The 19,184-nt window shown below is 43.3% G+C and overlaps 1 protein-coding gene across 1 annotated transcript in view; it reads left to right on the top strand.

The window, feature by feature from the left end:
- Positions 1-1,087: 1,087 nt before the first annotated feature.
- The window catches only part of glis1a (GLIS family zinc finger 1a), a 38,881-nt gene continuing 20,784 nt past the window's right edge, over positions 1,088-19,184 (top strand). Inside the window, exons 1-2 of the mRNA XM_030075299.1 lie at positions 1,088-1,197; positions 17,086-18,274. Coding sequence (XP_029931159.1) covers positions 17,342-18,274 — 933 coding nt within the window. The 5' untranslated portion in view covers positions 1,088-1,197; positions 17,086-17,341. The remainder of the gene's footprint in view (positions 1,198-17,085; positions 18,275-19,184) is intronic.

The raw sequence follows: 19,184 nt of genomic DNA, 5'->3' as shown, positions 1-19,184 counted from the left end.
GGGCTGGTGTCGGACATGGCCCAAGTTTTCGTGGGACTGCGGCACAGAGCGGGGAAACGGTGGCTGCCTCCGGAGCGCTGACACTGACCAGCAAGCACAACAAGACAAATGAAAATGTTTGGTGATGACTCGTTTGCCGGTGGTTCACTGCAGATGTGTGGGAAAGTATGATGAACCATAATCCCATATGGTAATATTATAGAGATATCATAGGAGATTATAAAGCCACTATAAACTGCCACATGAGTCGCCAAAGGGATATTATATGAATAATGATCAAATTACCATGAAGTGCACACAAAATCCCAATTCCAATAGGAATATTACCAGAATGTCACCATAGGAAACCGAAAAACAAAATAACAATAAATAAAAAAGTCCATGAAACAGTTACAATAGGCTAAATATAACCTCTGTATTTATTAGCTGTCATAAACTGAATATGTGTATGTCTCTGTAGATGTGTAAGTCTCTGTTATTGATATTACAGCAGATGGAAATGACATAAATACATCGTGGGGTCGCTGTAAAGTCAGCACAAACACATAAACACGTTATGAGTTCCTGCAGGAATATTAGTCTATAGGAATATTACAGGGGGACAGCAAAACAACAGAATCACGACAAAATATTAGCTCAGAACTGATTACCAAGACACACTAATAGGGGTATATAATAACAATACAATCAGAGCTTTTATAAAGAAAAATATAGCTATTAATAAAGGTTTAGCTGAGTACAATAACACTAAAATGTCCCAGTGAGAATAACACAAAATGCAGCAGAAATCAAAATCACCCACAGTACAATCAGGCTATAAACTCACTACTGAGCACCATATTCGCTATTGGCATATTTTTCAAATTATGAAGTGTTTATAAAGTCCCTGAGAGCAACAGGTAGCCTCTGACTGGGCAGCCTGTTTGTTGCTGTGCTGTTTTGATCCGGGACAGCAGCCCACAGTGAACTGTACTCTCCCTGCATGTTGGCTGCATCAGTGCAGCAGCGGGGGACTTGACTCCACTTGGGTCGCTTCTTCTGCGCAATAAGAGAAGAAAAAGTGTGTGTAGCTTCAAGCAGATCACGTCAGGCAGCTCTGCAGTGTGTTGCTGTGTGAGTGGAAAGCACAATCCGCATGGAGCCAGCGCAGTGCGAGAGAGCCTCTAACAAGCTGTGAATTATGGCTGGACGCACAAGGTAAGGACTGCGCAACAAATGGAGGCGACTTTTAATTTTATTTTTGGATATGTCGGCTTGGTTGAACATGTTTTACAGCAGCATCATGGAGGAAAATACAGAAGATATCGCTCTGATTATATACAGCATTTTAGTGTAAGCTTTGCAGACACTGCTTCAATGTTGACTTACTATTTTTTATTATCCCTGTAATTCTGCTGGTTTGCTTCCCTGGCAGCGAGCAGGATGGCAAAGAAAAGTGAGGAAAGTATATGCATTGCAATTTTGCCAGCTTCACAAGCAACCAAAGTGATTCCAAGTTGCACTCATCGAAATCAATCACCTTTTGTTGGATGTACATGCGCAGTAAAGCTTTGCCATCACTCTCTGTCAAAAGTTTATTTTTACTGGAAAAAAGTCAGTGGACAGGAGGTGTATATGTAGGAATGAGTGAGGTTAAATTCAATATCTACTCCTTCCTAAGTTGATAAAAGAAAAAAAAAAAGGTTATTGTCTCAGATCTATTTTTACCTCTGCTGGAGAGTACACATGTATTACACAACAAGTTGTTTTGATTGTGCAATAAGGATTTGAGGAAAGCTAATAAATATACTGTAGTGAACTCTCACCCAAATGGGTCGCTGTGATATTTTTCCCCTCATTACTTATGAGGCTCTTCCTTTCCACTCCTCTGATTTATGTAATGTAGTTGGAATGAAAGAGCTGTGCAGGGGGTGGAAATATGGCTTACTGAAAGTCAAACAGATGAGGAGGCTTGTTTTAATCATTAGACTCATAGTATCACTGGAGCTTAGAGCTGGGGAATCACCCGAGGACGGTTCCCATTGCTCACAGCTCCAGCTCAACTGGTGAGAGATGTGTGTGTGTGTGTGTGTGTGTTCAGTGACAGCTAATTTGACCGTTAACCTCTTTTTACCCTGCATTTGCTGCATTTACAGGGGGCCGTGAATACGATTTTTGCTGTTTCACATCACAAAATGATCATATCTTACAGTATCTGTTCGAAAGCTGATAGGCCTGTTGATCAATACCAGTTACTGATGTGTTACTTGGCCAGGTGCTGAGCTCTCTGGCTTTCAAAAACCCACTTTTCAGCTCACATCGCTTTCCTCCTCACATTCTCAGTGGCTCGGATGGAGCACGGGGCTAAGGCAGCGAAAGGTGTTATGGGGCAAAATCTGTTCCAGCAAAAAATGGGTGTTTTTTTCCCACATTTTAGCAGATTGTTTTCCTAGCACTGTCTTTTCAAAGGGTAAAACAATGCTTTAAAAACATTTCAGTGGATTACAAAGAAGAAATCTTGCACGAAACTTCCAAATGTGACCTGTTTTTGATCTTATGATTTCAGTCTGGAAGTGTCTCTGAGGGACATTGTCAGCTGTGTATTATACTGCATTCACGAAACAATTGTTAATATGACCTATGCACATGGAAAAACTGTTAACATCCTCTCTCTAGTTATAATTACTACTGTGAAACTTGGGATTTTGCTACCTCTGAACAGTTTCTCCCATTGTGCCGCAGGGCCGGACATAGTTCGCCTCTTCGAAAGTCTTGTTGAAGAACGTTTAGATTGAAGTGGTTGTTGATGCCAGTGAAATCAGCCACTGATACTAATATGCTGATTGGCTCTTTTGTAAATGTTGAGGTTTGAGTAATTGACAACAACACAAAATGTATTTAAGTAGGGAAATAACAGTTTCAAAATGGACGTTATGTTTGACGAAAATGCTTACGTTCCAGTTTCAAGGAGAGAGCATATTTCGAAAGTCTTAATGTGCATGTATACTCCCTTTACGTACAAAAATAAATACGTTTAAAATAAATACATTTCAAATAATGAAACCATCACTGCCCACATACTTCCATGCATCCTTTATGTTGGAGATTAAGCGATACATCCACTAGAGGGCAGCACAGAGTCAGAAGTTTCCAACTACAACAAACCAGGCGAAGATGGAGGAGATTGTGATAATGTTCCTGCTGAGAAACAGGCGCTGGGCTGTGAGGTCATTAAACACATCGCGACAGGTGGACGGGGAAATTATTTTCTCCAATATTACCAATAAAAGAAATTTCTTTGTCATGTCTCGCTCATAGACCGGTCTCTCTTGAAGTATCAGCTGCACTGCCCCCATGAGTTCCGGCGGTACTGCTCTGTTTCGTCTGTATCTGTAAGCTTCCTTAAAACGTGCACAAATACAAACAAAACAAAGGCAGAGTAAGGACACAAGGCTCCGTCCATATCCTTATTCATATTTAACGTTGAGCATAAATGAGCTTTTATTGCCCCCAAGCCGTGTGTAAGGCAAACTTCCCACAGTGGTCATTCTTCACTATGTTCCCCAGATTGTATGTATCGGCATCTCTACACATTTATTCAGTTAATTTATACGAATGGCCAGTGATAGCATCGCCATTTCTAATTAGCCTGCAGTGTTTCTCATTTTTTTGGTGCGACAGTTCCTCCATGACTTGAACGAACGTGTCACAATGAACTGACAGGCTATCTCCCATGTTTCAGAAAAACAATTGTGGTGACTTTTTGTTCCTTTGTTCTGAAAAAGTAAGCGACAAAACAGCATTACTTTATTTTCAGTTGTTATTATCTCCTAATGTGCCATCTTGACCTGTGCTTTAATTAACTAACATGCCTGCTGCTGGCATGACTATTTATGTCACTTACAGGCCACCGTAAGCTGTGCTAGGGATCAATGTTCTTGTGATTCCCACTGGTTGCCAGCAGAGGGAGATCAAAGTCGTGGATTAGTCCCCCTTTAATATTCATGTCTACAGAGTGAGTTAACAGTTTTTCATTAGGGTTTCAAAGTCAGCGAGCAGCTCTGATCATGTGGGTCTAATAAGTGTTAGGACAGAAATAAACGAGCTCTCTCTTAGCCAAACATTTGCGAACACGTCTGAAAAAAAAAAAACAAAAAAAAAACATGCTTTGAGGATGAATTTGTCACATCCGACCTCACGCTCGCTCATGACTGTTGTGCCTCATGACAACGAGCCCAGTATTTATTGCCCCGTTGATGAAACAGTTTGTCACTTGTTTTTCTGCGCTGCCCGCTCCCTGCATACTTTTCACCAACATTAAAAGCGACTGCCCTGCAAACAGAGCCTTTTGTTCATTTCTGCTTGGTTCAAAAATATTTTTACTGGCCAGAGGTGCTCTTTTGCAACACCCAAGGGTGACACAACTGGATAGTATGACCCATTGTGAGTATCAGAGGTAACGGTTTCAACATTGTTTCTGGTGTGTATTAACTGTGTGCCAATGTGTTTTTTAACATCATGTTTACTTGGAGGAATTATCTCAGCTCCCAGAACTTGACTTCTTGGTACGATCCGGAGAATAAGTGGGATTTTACGAGGACCAGTTGTTACGCGGCAGACAGTGATCTCCAGGTCCAGTTTATAACCTGCGACTGGAAGGTGCTCCAGCCTGTACACGATTAAATAAATGTGTGTGTGTGTGTGTGTGTTTGTGTGTGTGTGTGTGTAGCCTCAGATTCATGTTTTATTCATTATCTTGTAGCATTCAAGTGCTGTATCATTAACAGTGTTTGACAGTGAAAACAACATCTAGCACCAGAGCCAGCAAGTTATTGACAGATTGATTGATTGATTGATTGATTGATTGATTGATTGATTGATTGATTGATTGATTGATTGGGTGATTGGCTGACTGACTGACTGACTGACTGACTGACTGACTGACTGACTGACAGACAGGTTTGTTGGTTGGTGATTGATTGATTGATTGATTGATTGATTGATTGACTGACAGGTTTTTTGGGTGGTTGGTAGTGATTTATTTGTTGACAGGCAATTGATTGATTGATTGACTGATTGACTGATTGATTGACAGGCTTGTTGGTTGTTGATTGATTGATTGAGAAGCAAATAGGTTTGTTGGTTGTCAATGGATTGATGGATGGATGGATGGATGGATGGAAGGATGGATGGATGGATGGATTGATTGACTGATTGATTGATTGATTGATGGATTGATTGATCGATTTATTTATTTGTTTGATTGATTGATTGATTGTTTGATTGATTGATTGATTGATTGATTGATTGATTGATTGACTGACTGACTGACAGGTTTGTTGGTTGTTGATGGATTTATTGACTGAATGACTGAGAGTTTTGTTGATTGATTGATTGATTGATTGATTGATTGATTGATTGATTGATTGATTGATTGATTGGGAGACAGGTTTGCCAACAGGTTTGTTGGTTGTCAATGGATTGATTGATGGATGGATGGATGGATGGATTGATTGATTGACTGACTGACTGACAGTTTCGTTGATTGATTGATTGATTGATTGATTGATTGATTGATGATCGATTGATCGATTGATTGATCAGTCAACCTGGTCTTCGGTCTTTGGTAATTAAAATAAAAGCAGTATCCAATGTGTCTCGTTGATGTTTTCATGTGAAACCTCAGAGTTTGATGATTTTCATATTTACATCTGAGCTGAAGGGCCATGAGAGACGTTTTATGTCCACTGGATAAACTCAAAATGCACAGCAGCCAAACTGAAAGCAATCGTTAGGTCCTGAAATTTTTATATTTTGAAGCTATGAGGTTTTAGTTGACGGTACCAATGCTCCTCCTCATTAGAAACCACAGCACACACATTATTAATAACTATTAAGGATAACTCATTAAAACTAAATAGTTTGTTTACCCTTGTGGTCCTCAGTGGGGGTTTGAGTCGGGGCAGAAAAGCAAAAAGAGTGCAGCAGGTTTGATTTAAAGCAGCACTACAGCCTGCACTGGTGCAATAAATACAGAGACACAGAGGAACATTCCTACAAAAATGTAATATTTTTAATAATTAACATCAAATTAAAAAATACACCTCTGACAGGCATACAGTCACAGCCAGCAGCAACATAACGCTCTTTTGTTGCATTAGTGAGTAGTTGGTGTTGGGACACATGCACTCAAGAGAGAACCAAGCTCAATATAGAGGGAGTTGTTGCAGTAAAGTTCAAATATTATTGCTGGAAGCCACCTAACACTAACATACAAGCATAACAAATATAGGAGCTAAATTAAAAGAGATCTGTCAAGACCGATGACGTTTCATAGAATGGGTGAAGGAGACGTACACACAGCCTTTCGCGTTTCATCCTTCCCCGGGGAAAAAGCATTTACATTTCAAAGTTTTATATGAAGAATCAAAGAGAAGTGTTTCAAAGGCTTCGGGGGCCCGGCTGGAAGTGGAGGGACAGATGTTTAATATGAAGTGAAATGCGACTTTTCAGTGATGTTCAGGAAGTCGCTGCCTGACTGGACTTGAGGGGATTGTTGATCAGAGTGCTCTGTTAGTTTGAACACATGTTGTAAAGTTATGATCATAATCTGTAAGCTGCGGGTGTATATCGCATTAATCCACTTTTGAGTAACTTAATAAGCCGAGCTCTTTCTCTCCTTTCTCTTGCAGTTGTTCCTTTCCCTTCCATCGCTAATGTATTTGCAATATGACCCCTAAAATTTGACTGTCCTGTGGAGAAGAATACTGTTATCTGATGGCTGTGTAAAATTAGTTCTCCGGTGACATCATACGGAGGAGTGCAGCATGGGAGCCAGAAAGCGCCGGTTGGATTCAGCCCTGCCTGATCTATTGGCCGACATATCTGAATAGGAACCACCGCCAAAACACGGGGCTTTAAGTTGCGGCACGTAAAATGTAATCTATTTTCACAAGGTTTCACAAGACTAAATAGCACCCCGAATTTGTTTGGAGAAGCGCACCGGAGTTGCTCGGTGCCCACCGCACAAACTCGGTCCATTACAGAAGAGTTTTAACAGGCACCTTCTGAAGCTGCTCCTATTTCAAGACATTGGCAGCCCGGCGAGCTCGGAGAGGAGTCCATAGGCGCTGGCCCTGGCGTATCTGGTTCACAGTGTCTTGTGGTTTGGATCGAGCCACTATCATTTCACTGGAATTTCCTGCCATCTGTGCACAGTCAATGTTTCTCACAGATCCACACCTGCTTGTAAATGTTTAGGTCTGCCAGGCTGAGGGAACTCGGGGATAGGTGTGGAGTGACGGGGCCGTGTGAGCGTTCTGCACCCATTTTTTGTTTTGAGCGTAGAGAGCCTGTGAAAAAATAAATTAAAGGTGCTGCGATTTGATAAAGACGGTGCTGTTGCTAATGCTGAGGAATTTATTATACATTCAACTCCGGCTTGAGAAGGTGATGCTGTTTGAACACATGTTTTCAAAAAAAAAAAAAAAATTCCAACACCAGTGCTCATTTCCAGTCCTTATAGGCTTGTGGTTATGTTTGTGTGTGTGTGTGTGTGTGTGTGTCCTATCACTGCGTGTGTATGTGTGCAGACTCTGAGAATCAAGGGCAACCTGATGACACACATGAAGCGCTGTAAAGGAAATTGGAAATGCTGACATTTCCTTATGGGAAAAGCTGGCATTTCTTTTTATATCTGCAGGATGTTTAAAAATAGAAGAAACTGTTTCTTGTCCTTCGAGGAAAATAACCTGTGAGAGCTAAAAAAGAAAAAAAAAGACTCTGGTTTTTCAAGTTAACAGAATTGGCAACTTAATTACACAGTTCTTAAGGCACACTTGACATGGACCTTGAGCTAGCTGTGATACCCTGGAGTTTGTGGGGAGTGTTGTGTCTGAGAGCCTTAAGGAAGAAGAACAATGAAAACATCTGACTAAGACATTCCCGAATTGTGATCCATTACATCCAATTATGTTAATCCATATTTTGTCCATCATGAGACTTCATGGTGCATCATGCTGTTCTCCCTGGCTGCTCCCACTCAGTTTAGTTTGACCCAACCTATTTTTCAAAAGCAGATTTTTTAAATAGCTCACCATTCAGGGGATTTGATCAGTTCAGGTGTTGGGCATCAAACTGGGGTCTAGCACCCAGAGTGGAAACACTTATAACCCATGCTTGCATACAGGCTTGAGAGTGTATTTCCATTTTGTTCAAAAATCTGTAGAAAAATTAGTAAATAGCCCTGCAGATATGAACAGTTTAAGTAACCAACACAGCTGCTCTCCATGTGAAATTAGCTGTCCCTCTAAAGTACCAGAGAATGGAGGAAAGGAATTGGAAGGCATGTATACAAATGTCAAATGTAAAATCACAAGAAGGAAATGTATAATCTATTAAAAATCTATTTTAAAATATGGGGGGAAATATATATATATATATAAGCTGCAGAGGTGGTTTAACCAGTGCAAGTGCTTCTGGGATTTCATTTTGCGCTCCACAGCCTGTAAAATAAACTGACCATCACTCACTACCATTTTTACTACTTGCTGAGTTACAGCAGGTCTCAATGACTGCTTTCTTCATTTTCACACACCTCTATCTGAGGGTAGTACCGCAAGTGTGCCCAAGTTTGACTCTATATTGAAATCGATATTATAGTCTAACAAAGCAATGGGGGCCATTTGCTCCGTGAGTCTGGAGGTTGCATCAGGGTTAAGGGAGGGCAGTATTTCCCCTTCTGACCTGTTTACAATAAACAGGCCAAGTTCGCAGGACTTGGCCTGAGTGTGAATTTTGCGTCTGGTAGGTCTGAACTATTTTCCTTCTTTCTTGGAAGACAGGACCCCATCCAGGGCTGTTGGGGTTTCCCAGAGAGCCAGGAATCATTTTTGGAGATGAGGCGTGCTGTGGTGGTAGGGGACACCATTCTTTTGGTCTGTGGGGGTCTGACTGAATTATCAGATGTTCAAGGAAAACACGGAAGACCGTTCTCACTTCTTCAACGATCAGCGCAGGTTTGGTGTGGGTCAAGGTTCGCCTAAAGGTTGTTTAAGGTTTAAGGTTTTCTAGCGTTTCATCTTTCACCGATAGCCCTCTCCTCCAGCATCATCATCTTGAGAATCTGAGAAGCTGACTATCATCTTCTCTCCAATCCAAAAAGAAGAAAGGTTTTGACAGAGAGCATCAAAATCACAGAGCGCTGTTTCTTTCTTTCTTTCTCTTTTTTTTTTTCTCATTTGGAGTCTCTTCACGGAGAGGCACAGTGGCAGCTGAGTCACCGTGGGCTTCCTCACTGAGATGAACCACAGATTCTTAGTCACACAGCTCTGGTAGCTCAGGCTCACGAGTCAGGTGGTCACAACAAGGCAAGCCGCACCGTAAAGACGCAACATAAAAAAAATGCAGCTGTAACAGGAAGGGAGTCGGCCAGGGCCTTCTTGTTGATTTCAAACATTTCTTGCTGCTCGCTCTTTACAGCTGCATGCAGTGTCGCAGTTTGGAGGAGCTCATCCAGCTGAGCTATCATTATGCGCAGGGATGGAGGAGTCAGCACCTCCTGTCTGGTGGCCTTGTGGTGCAGCGATGTATTTCATGGCTTATTGTTATGCTGCATGTCCACACTATTTCTGTTTGTTCTCTGGCATTCGCGCTGAATTTTGTCACGACATTGTTGCAGCTTCAGGAGGCTCGGTGGAAGCCTCACAGTGCCCTCTCCATCAAGTTGCTTACTCAGCTGGACCAGGACAGACATCCGTATATGTAATCTCTTTGTGGAGAGAGATGCTGGTCATTGACTCTCCATGTGCTCCTTCTTTCAGTTGAACTCATGGAAAAATCGCATCAAATCTGTACTCAGGCTCGGTCGTAGCAGACTTGGCTGCAACAATCAGACGAGTGCGTCGGCCATCCAGGTGAAGAAACCGCTGTGGGACTCCTTGGTGACGTTAGTCTCTCCACTCACTGGCGCTGGCTCAGAAAAGTCGGCACGATCAAGAGGTGGTTGGGATTGTTTTTGTTGACCTCACTGTCTACAGGTGTGAAGTCTGCCCCATCCTCTGCTTTCACCTTGACTTAGTAAGAAAACAGGCTTCCTGTTCCTGTGACGCCAAGACTGCTCCCGGCGTCCTCCTCCTTTACGAGCGCGGACTTCGGTTCACTGTGGACCTTTTTTGTGGAAGCCAGCCTCGCAGGTCTCCAGCAGCTCTTTCATGTTTCATGTGAAAACGGACGTGACAGAGCGCATGTGGGCAGAGTAACCTCGTTGTGGCCAAAACAGCTGGAAGAGTTGGATGCGTTTGGGAGTCTCACATCACCTGAAACTGGAAACGATGTAAATGCACCTCGGTCTAGGAGCGAATGAATGAAGAAGACTACAATCACATCCTGGTTTCAGTGTATTTTGGAGGGTTGTTTTTTTCTGCAGCACCACCAAGCACCACAGTCGAGGGACACTGACAGTATGACTGCATGTCAAATGGAGCTCACACGCACCCACCTGCACAGAAATCATGCGAGACGTGCAGAGAGAGCCTCGTGAAACATCTGTAGTGAAAAAAAATGTCACAATCAGGACGTTTGGGCCCTCACAGACATCTGTGTCTGTGTCATTCTGCCTCCAGTTTCAGTGCAGCGTCACAGACTGCCTGTAATTTGTGCTGCTCATTCAATGCCAAGCCTTCAGCTTCAGGTTGGACCTCTTACTCAGCATGCACAGCAAAAAAAAAAAAAAAAATCTCAATTTTAAGTAATTTAATCACATTTTGAGTCTTAAAATCTTCTTCTAGTGAGAAAACCTGCCACTTCACTTCGCTTCCACCTATTTCAAATGCTAATCAATTCGTTTCCAGAATTTTCTTCAGTCAAATGGCATTGTGTTGATCCCAGTGAGCTGATCTGCCTTATTCAGCTCTGTTTCAGAATATTTATACATGTTAGCAGAAAAAAAAAAAACTGAAACAAGTGGGATTATCTCATCCCAATGGTATTTTTTTTTTCACTTCTTCCAAGAAAAGCAAGAAATTTACAGACTGAATAGGAGATTACACTAGAACAGCCAGGACTGCCCCCATGTTTAATGATGCTACTAGGAGGCTTCACTACCTCGTTTCTGTAAAAGTCAGACTTCCCCCTCTCCAGGAGTCTGGCAATAACTTTTATTTATGCATGTATGTATTTATTTATTTATTTAGACAGGAAAGGCAGGGGAGAGAGAGGGGATGACATGCAGCAAAGGGCTCAACTCAGAATCGAACCTGGCACGCTGCAGTAAGGACTCAGCCTTGATAAGTGGTTCACACTCTGCCAGGTGAGCCACCAGGGCACCCACAAAAATGACTGTTAATGACTTTTGCTGTGTAAGTAAATATATCAGGAAGCTTCACTTTGTCATTTTCCTGTTTTAATTTCTCCGCTGAAGGTGCTTTACAGGTTTCCTCTCGTGCACGTACGACGCTCAAAGCGGACCGAGCCAAAGAACATTTTGTGCCGTCATGACACAAACAGTATCAATCGTTTGGAGCCCGAAAATCTTTGAAGGGAAACAGTCTGAGTGCAAGAGTCGTACCTCAGGACGGCCCCAAGTCAGAACAGGAAGTCCAGCTGCTTTTACAGCAGCAGACAGGACTCGGCCTCGGCCTCGGCCAGCTGTATGATCTGCTCACTAGAGGACAGAGCAAGACGGAGAGGTTTAATGCACTGTGAGGATAATAGTGAAGGTTACTCTGGTTATTTGTTAATTCCCGAACAGGAAAGCACTTTATAATTGTACTTTGGAACAGTGATACATAAAAGAAACGTATTTATTTGCCCCCCTTTTTCCTTCTGAAAAGCCTCTTTCACAGCCAGACAAAAGAGAAACAAATTAAACGGAAAAGGAAGGAATGAGTAACTGAATAAAATGCACAATGCTTTATTACCAGTCACCACCGAGTAGCCGTCTGTGTGAAGAGACTAACCCAGTTCCTCTGGTGGTGGATGAGCGAACACACCAGCAGAGCCATTAAAGCCATTTGATGTGGTTCGCTGTTTTGTTGGCAAAAGATGGAAACAATCACCATTTAGGGGACAGTAGGACTCCTGAGGGCCTCCTCAGTTTTACGGGTTACAGATGACGGCGGGGATGAATAATGGCCGGGACACAGTCGCCGTCACCATGATTGGTAGATTTGCATTTCCTAGGTTGACCACTGAATCTTTTGTGTGTGAGAGAAAATCAGAGTGAACTTTTTTTAAACTCTGGATTTGTTGATTTCTGCTAGTGTCATTGCTGTTTTTCAAAGGTTGGTTTCAGACTCAAAAGGCGGGCATCATCAAAATAGATTCACAAATTATTCTGAAGGAATCAATATGTGAAATTAACGAGAGTTTTACACCGGTAATTCTCTCTTGTGTTGCAGTAACATGTGGTAAAGCTGAGTAAAAGGTGCTGGGAGGTCGCTGAGAGGACAGCAGGACCCACGAGAGCAGGCTTGTGACGCAAAGGGTGCTGGCTTAGTAACTAGGGTGGGGAAAGTAAACGAGTAAAGTAGTTCTTTCCCCTCCATAGCCGCCGCTGTCGAGGTGTCCTTGAGCAAGGCGTTTGACCTCTTAACACCCTGAGTGAGGCGGCTCAGAGGCTGAACCGGGCAGCTCCCGCGTGTGAATGTGTGTAAGCGTATGAATGTGAAGCCGGGTGGATTCATAAAGGTTTATAGCCAGAAGGCAGAGTAAATTATGATTTATTAGCTTACTCATAGCCTATAAAATCACCTTCACAGGATTAAGATGTTTGGGAATGTAAGCCCCCCGGGTGAAAAACATTTAGAGAAGTGTAAACTCTTACCGTCTGGCTCTCTCAGCACATTTGACTTTCTGTCACACTTTGCTTTCTCCCATATCTTACATTAAAAAAAAAAAAAAAAAAAATCTCTAGCAACAGGTTAGATGACCGGTTAAGGAATTCAGATATCTAGAGTCTGGTAAAAATTCAAATATTTTCTTGAACGCCCAGCCTGCAACATTTATGAGTTTATGTTCTTTTTGCAAACACATTGTTTCAATCTCAATTATCCTGCACCTGCGGATACACCCAAAACGGTACCCATGGATTTTCTAAATCCTCCGAGAATCTTTTACATGATTTATTTTTCAGTTCCAATTCAACTTCCTATTAGTCATTTAAAAAATGTCAGACTTCCATCTAGAGCTTAAACATACCTGGTCTGCTCTTATGTTGTAGTAACATACACACACATACATAAATACATACACAAGTACACTTATCCAGCACAATAAGGAAACAGTTTCTCATGTCAATAGTAGAAACTTATGATTTTCTGTCCAAACGTATCTAAACTGCCTTCAGGTTCCATTATTAAAAACATGCTGATACAAATGTTTGGTATAAAGGTTTGGCTTTGGTTTTGGTTTTATTAAAAAGTCATGAGTTGTAGATAAAGTAATCGATTACCTCTCTCTCTCTCTCTGTCTCTCTCTCTCTCTCTCGCTCGCTCGCTCACTCTGTGATTGACAAGCTCAGTCTCTGACCCAAAAACACTAATGGCCCTTAACATTGAAAACAGGGATGGCAGGAGAAACCTGCTGCTCTGTGTTTGTTGATCAGAGTGACATTAGTTTTTCCACCGTCAGAATCCATAAAAATAAAAAATAAAAAAAAATTCTCAGACTTGTAAACATTTGGTTTCACTCATAAGACGTCAAAAATGCTGATTTTGTTTGGCAGGTTACATGCACATCGACTGCGTCTCATGGAAAAACAGACGTTCCCTGATGGGCCGATAACTTTTTCTCTGCACATGTTGCAGCAGCGTTTTCTCACAAGACAAAACCGTGTCATATCTTTGCATAAAAGTAGCTGTAGACTCAGGCTCATCACCACGGTTGACATGGACACCAGGTGATGAAAGGTAATCACAGTCTGTAGTGATGCCTGAGGGGACTTTATCCCTCCAGTGGTCAGAGTGCAGGTCCAGCCACAGGATTCAGTATCAGCACGGGTCTCAGAAACCGCCTAAGCCACGCTGACGCCTTTCATAACTCCGGCTACTCTGAGGATTTCTAAACTGCATTTTGAGGAATGTCTGTGTATTCCCTATCTCTTATTTCAATAAGGAACTTTTTTCCCATGTTTCAGTTCAACCAAAAAGAACATGAGAGTTTGTAATTCAAGAACCAAAGCGCTTATTGTTGAGACAAGTACACATTTGCTTGTCCTGAAATGCCACAGCTGTGTTTAGCTAACCTCAGCGAGCAAGTCTTTAAAAGACACCACATGAGATGAGCCTGCTATTTTATAAAGTCTGCTGGCTAAGTTGAGGCTTTGTGGGACACTTTTCTTAGTTTCACTGTCTGACTCTTCTTTCTGGATTGGGACCAAAAAACGTTCTTGAATAGAAACAACTTGGAACAAAAAAAAAAAAAAAAAAAAAATCCCCCTTTTTTCCTATATATGATGCTGGATCTCACACTTTGTTTTGGATTTATAGCACAATGCACAGTCACATGAGGTCCGCTGTGCTGACTGTGAAGCCGGTTAATCAGCTCGGGTCACCAGAGTTTTGTTTGCAGGTCATCTGGAACCCCATTTAGCCCACAAAACTCTCGTGCGGTTTTTAGCTCTTAAAGCTTACACAGGTACTTTATTTAGGTTGCAATTAGGTAATCATATTTCAAATGCAGCTTGCCAAACCGCCCCTGCTAGACAAGTACTATTAATCCTGCTGCACTCCTTGACACACAGACACATTGCAACCTCTCTAATTAGGATTCAACCACAGCTCCCTTGACTGGCCCGCTACATGACTCTGGTGGGGGGAACTCCACCGATTTACGGGAAGAATCATAAAACTGTAAACCAGAGTATACCAGGAAACTATGGGCATAAACCTACACTTAGTGCCTCCTTCCCCGGCTAATATAACTAGAGGAGGGTAGCTACTCATCGCCTTGGTTGCCTTGGTTGCCTTGGTTTCTGGCGAGCGAGCTTGCCTCCATCCACATAAAATCCCATTGAATCTTTCCGATGACTAATTACGTGTGGCAGCGATCCTGTTGTGAATTAGATCATCAATACCTGGCAGAGGGCGCACAACAGTGGAAATCAAGTCTAATCCAATGAACGTTCAAGGACCATTGCACAGTGGAGCTACTGTATAAACGGTTCGGGCGGGGGGGACTTCTGTTTGTCCCACCATTTTCCAGGCCCCGGTGCTGCAGGTTAGCTAGTGGAGGGATGTGGTCCATTACTCCCCCCTCCCCCCTCGCCGCTCTGTACGACGGCTCCCAACAAGCAGCCTCATCTGGACCGGGTTCCAGACAATCTGCTGCCACACAAACGCCTGGCTGTTCGCTGTGAGGGTGGCCTGAACGCCGGCTATAATGAATCAGCCACAGCAGCTCAAAGGAAACCAAATATACACGGGCTGCAGCGTCACACTCAGAGCCGTTTGATTGAGGCCCGCTGACAAGGGGGCCGGCCCGCCATGTTTGTTTGGGTTTGACTTCATCCTCGACCGTCGTCGCTGGTCACCTCGGTCCATTTGCTGTCAATGATTGGATGCGGAGCCGCTGAGAGGTGGACGTGAGGGAGGGAGTAACGTATAAGCAGTGTGACACGGTTTCCCCCTGGGTCTCATGTTTCTGCGTTTCACCCTTTTCACGCCTTGGCAGGTTGTCACGCTGGCCCGAGTCGAAGCATTTTGTTGTATAAATAAATTCTGAGTCACGCAAGCGAATGTAAAATATGGAGCTGTTGTGTGATCTGTTTACAGAGAGGGCTAATGTGCTGCGTATCTGTGATTTCTGTGTTTGAAAGTGATTCCTTACACATGGCCAGGCGTGGAAAGAGTACTACAAACTGCTACTCAAGTAGACGTACTGTCACTTTGCTGATATTTTACTTAATTAGAAGTACTGCTGTGAAACTCTACTGCAGTAAATGTAAAAAGTAGCTCATTTAAAATCTAGTGGAGGTAAAAGTCACTCAAAACAGTCACTGTGTTAGGTGCAATCTTTTCCATGCTGTTAGAAAAGGAGGAGAGAACATACTTCAAAATGAGATTCTTTTAAAGGTGCATTTCGCAAAACTACTGAGGGTTGATTGAAATGAGGATCCTGTGGAATAAGCACATAATATGATGGTTGAATCTACATGTTTCTCGTCATCAGAGCAGCTCACTGATATTATTCCCCTTTTTTTAAATGCTTATTCCACGTTTGCACCAGCTGAGTCTAAACGATCCTCGCTTCCATCGACCATCTGCGATTTTTCATTGCGTAATTTGGAAATGACAGAAAGAAGAACCAGATCCCTCTTCTCATCTTTGCTGACTGACATTTTATTGTGAAAGGTTCCACAATCTGTCACTGGATATGATTTAACATGTCGTGAAGTACAAGTACACCAAAAAAAAAAAAAACTACTCAATTACAGTAATGTGAGTAAATGCAATCAGTTACTTCCACCTCTGTGCACTGCACACTCACTGTCTCAGTGCTCCTAAAATATGTTTTTTCCACAAAATACTGTTTAACATACAGTATTTTGACATCTAGTCTTCATCAAGTATGCGAGCCACATGCGACTGCGTACACACTCCACCCAATCCAGTTCCAGAAGTGTTTGGGCCGGACGCCAGATCGTGTCAATTATGTCAATTAGATCCAAAAACATCCACAATTGTAGACAGATGCATAACTCCAGTAAAATGTGCACATCCACAGATATTTCATGTCTATAGGCCTGTATATCAAACCAAGCCAAACTTTTTTTTCGTCTTTGACAGAGCACATTTTGTACATTCAAATGCAATGTGATGTGCTTTACAGTTAAACAAAACAAAATGTTCAAGAGAGGAAGTGAAAAGACAATAAAAATCAACCACCTCTGTATTTATAAAACTCATCATATTTCAATATAAGAACAACTGCATGGGGGTGAAAGCTCCAGTGCAGGATCATATAAACATATAAAAAGATTTAAAAATGAGAAATAATCAGATGAGATAAAAGATATGCATCAATAAAGGCCAGTGCAGAGAAGTATCTTACATCAAACAACCCGCCCTTAGAAATGACTCACTCATTTTCGCTTTGTGTCTCCCACAGTGCACAAGAGATTGCTGCAGACGTCTGGACCATGTGACGGAAGATTACACAAAACCTGGTTTCAAATGAGGAGGCGCAGCAGCAGCACGTCAACTGACTCACACTCAGCTTAATCACATTTGAGTATTGAAAGATGCTCCAGGACGTTTTGCTTACGTTGGATACATAAAGTGGGTTTTGGTCTCGTCTGTCGTCATCAGCATCAACAATTTTACAAAAAGACTCCCCTGCTGGAACAAAGGGGGCGGGGGCTACAATGTGGCCCCCGGACCTCGGACCTCCAGACGTCCAGCTGACTCTTCCGGGGTTCGGCAGCGTGTTTGAAGATGTCGAGGACCTCCAGGCGCCGGTGTCGCCCGGCGGCCTCTGCCGTACAGTGCCGTCCCTCCACTCAGGGGGTCTCAGTATGTGCTGCCATCCAAGGACTTCCCTGTCCCTCACCTCCCTGGGCCGCGACCTCTCCTCTCTCCTCTGCTCCTCCTGTAAGACTAGCGGATCGCACATAAATAAATCTTTAGATGATTTTGCTCCCTCGGCACACACAGATCCAAAAACCAGCACCCAGTGGCGTGATAGCTACCCCCAGCCCCGCCTCCCTATTTCCCACATGCTCTCCACCTCTCCTCCCTACTGCCCCCCCTCATCCTCCCTTTCCTCCACCTCCTCATCGTTATTTTTGACCTCCACCTTGCCTCACAGTGGTGCCCTCGCCGCCCAGATGCCCCTCAACAAGGCGTCCCAGCAACAGCAGAAGCTTCAGGACGAGTATCATGCAATAAAACAAGAGCCAGCGGATGATTTCCTGCCCTGTAAGGGGGAACCGTTTCAACTCAACAACCAGCAGAGGGAGCTGTTTCATCTGGGCCAGCCGCTCCACAGGGGGCAGAGCCACCCTGGTCAGGACAGCACCCAGTCCCCTCTTCATTCCCCGGGGCTGTCTGCACCAGGAGAGGACACCGCAGGCAGCCAACAGGGCCAGCCGTGCCGCTGGATCGACTGCAGTGCCACGTACGGCCATCAGGAGGAGCTGGTCAGGCACATCGAGAAGGTGCACATCGACCAGCGCAAAGGGGAGGTGTTTGCCTGCTTCTGGGCCGGCTGCGTGCGCCGCCACAAGCCCTTCAACGCCCGCTACAAGCTGCTCATCCATATGAGGGTCCATTCGGGGGAAAAGCCCAATAAATGCATGGTGAGTCACTCCCACGTTATCTGGATTGAACATTACCCTTTTGACCTTTATTTATCCAAGGAAGATTGACTGAGCATGCACAATTTTTTCAGCAATGCTCCATTTCACAGTCACACAGTTAAACACATTCGCACCTGGGAGCTTCCCCAGTGCTGTTGACCATCTAAGCAGCTCCACTGGAGAGGCTCAGCTCAAGGAAAAATTCACCTTAAAAGGCTTTGACACTGTTAAAAAAAAAAAAAAGCTGGTATTGCTGATGCACTTTGCAATTCTGGAACCATCATAATGTTTGGTGGTGCATTTTTCTTATTTCTGTGGATAGCTGGATAAAAGCAGACAATATGATGAGATTTCCAGTGCAGCTACAATAGGATTTAATAGCAAAAATAATGTCATCAGGTTCAAAACAAAGCCTTCTTTCTCAAGCCATCGTTTTGCATTGATGTTCAACAATTATGCCAGGAAAAATCCATCACAGAAAGAAGAAATATTTTATGCATCAACAGGAGCCTCAGTAGACCAGAATGCCATGCAGCCGCAAGACAGAAGGAGCGTGAATCTCGCTTTTTCTCAGCTGGAAAAAACCCTCGCTCGTTGCTCTTTCCACCTGTAAATATAAGCCACAGGTAAAAGCAACAAGTTCTCGCCTGCTCTGCGGGGGCCGTCAAAAGGAATTCTGGGAAACGTAGGACACCACTCACTGAAGTGAAGTAGACAGGCAGGTTTAGGGGAAGCAGGGATACTGAAATGGTGAAATACAGCATTTCATCGCGAAAGAATCTGTGGAATGCAGCGAACCACTCAGATTGATGATATATAACAGTGTGAGACTATCAGAGGGGGGGATTTTTACTTTAAGTGCCTCATTCGAGGGCAGCTCGCCAGTAACTGAGGGAGGGGAGCGTGTTTT

Source organism: Myripristis murdjan, chromosome 17, assembly GCF_902150065.1.
Source record: "Myripristis murdjan chromosome 17, fMyrMur1.1, whole genome shotgun sequence".
Classification (NCBI taxonomy): Eukaryota; Metazoa; Chordata; class Actinopteri; order Holocentriformes; family Holocentridae; genus Myripristis; species Myripristis murdjan.
This window is presented reverse-complemented; position numbering and strand designations above follow the sequence as displayed.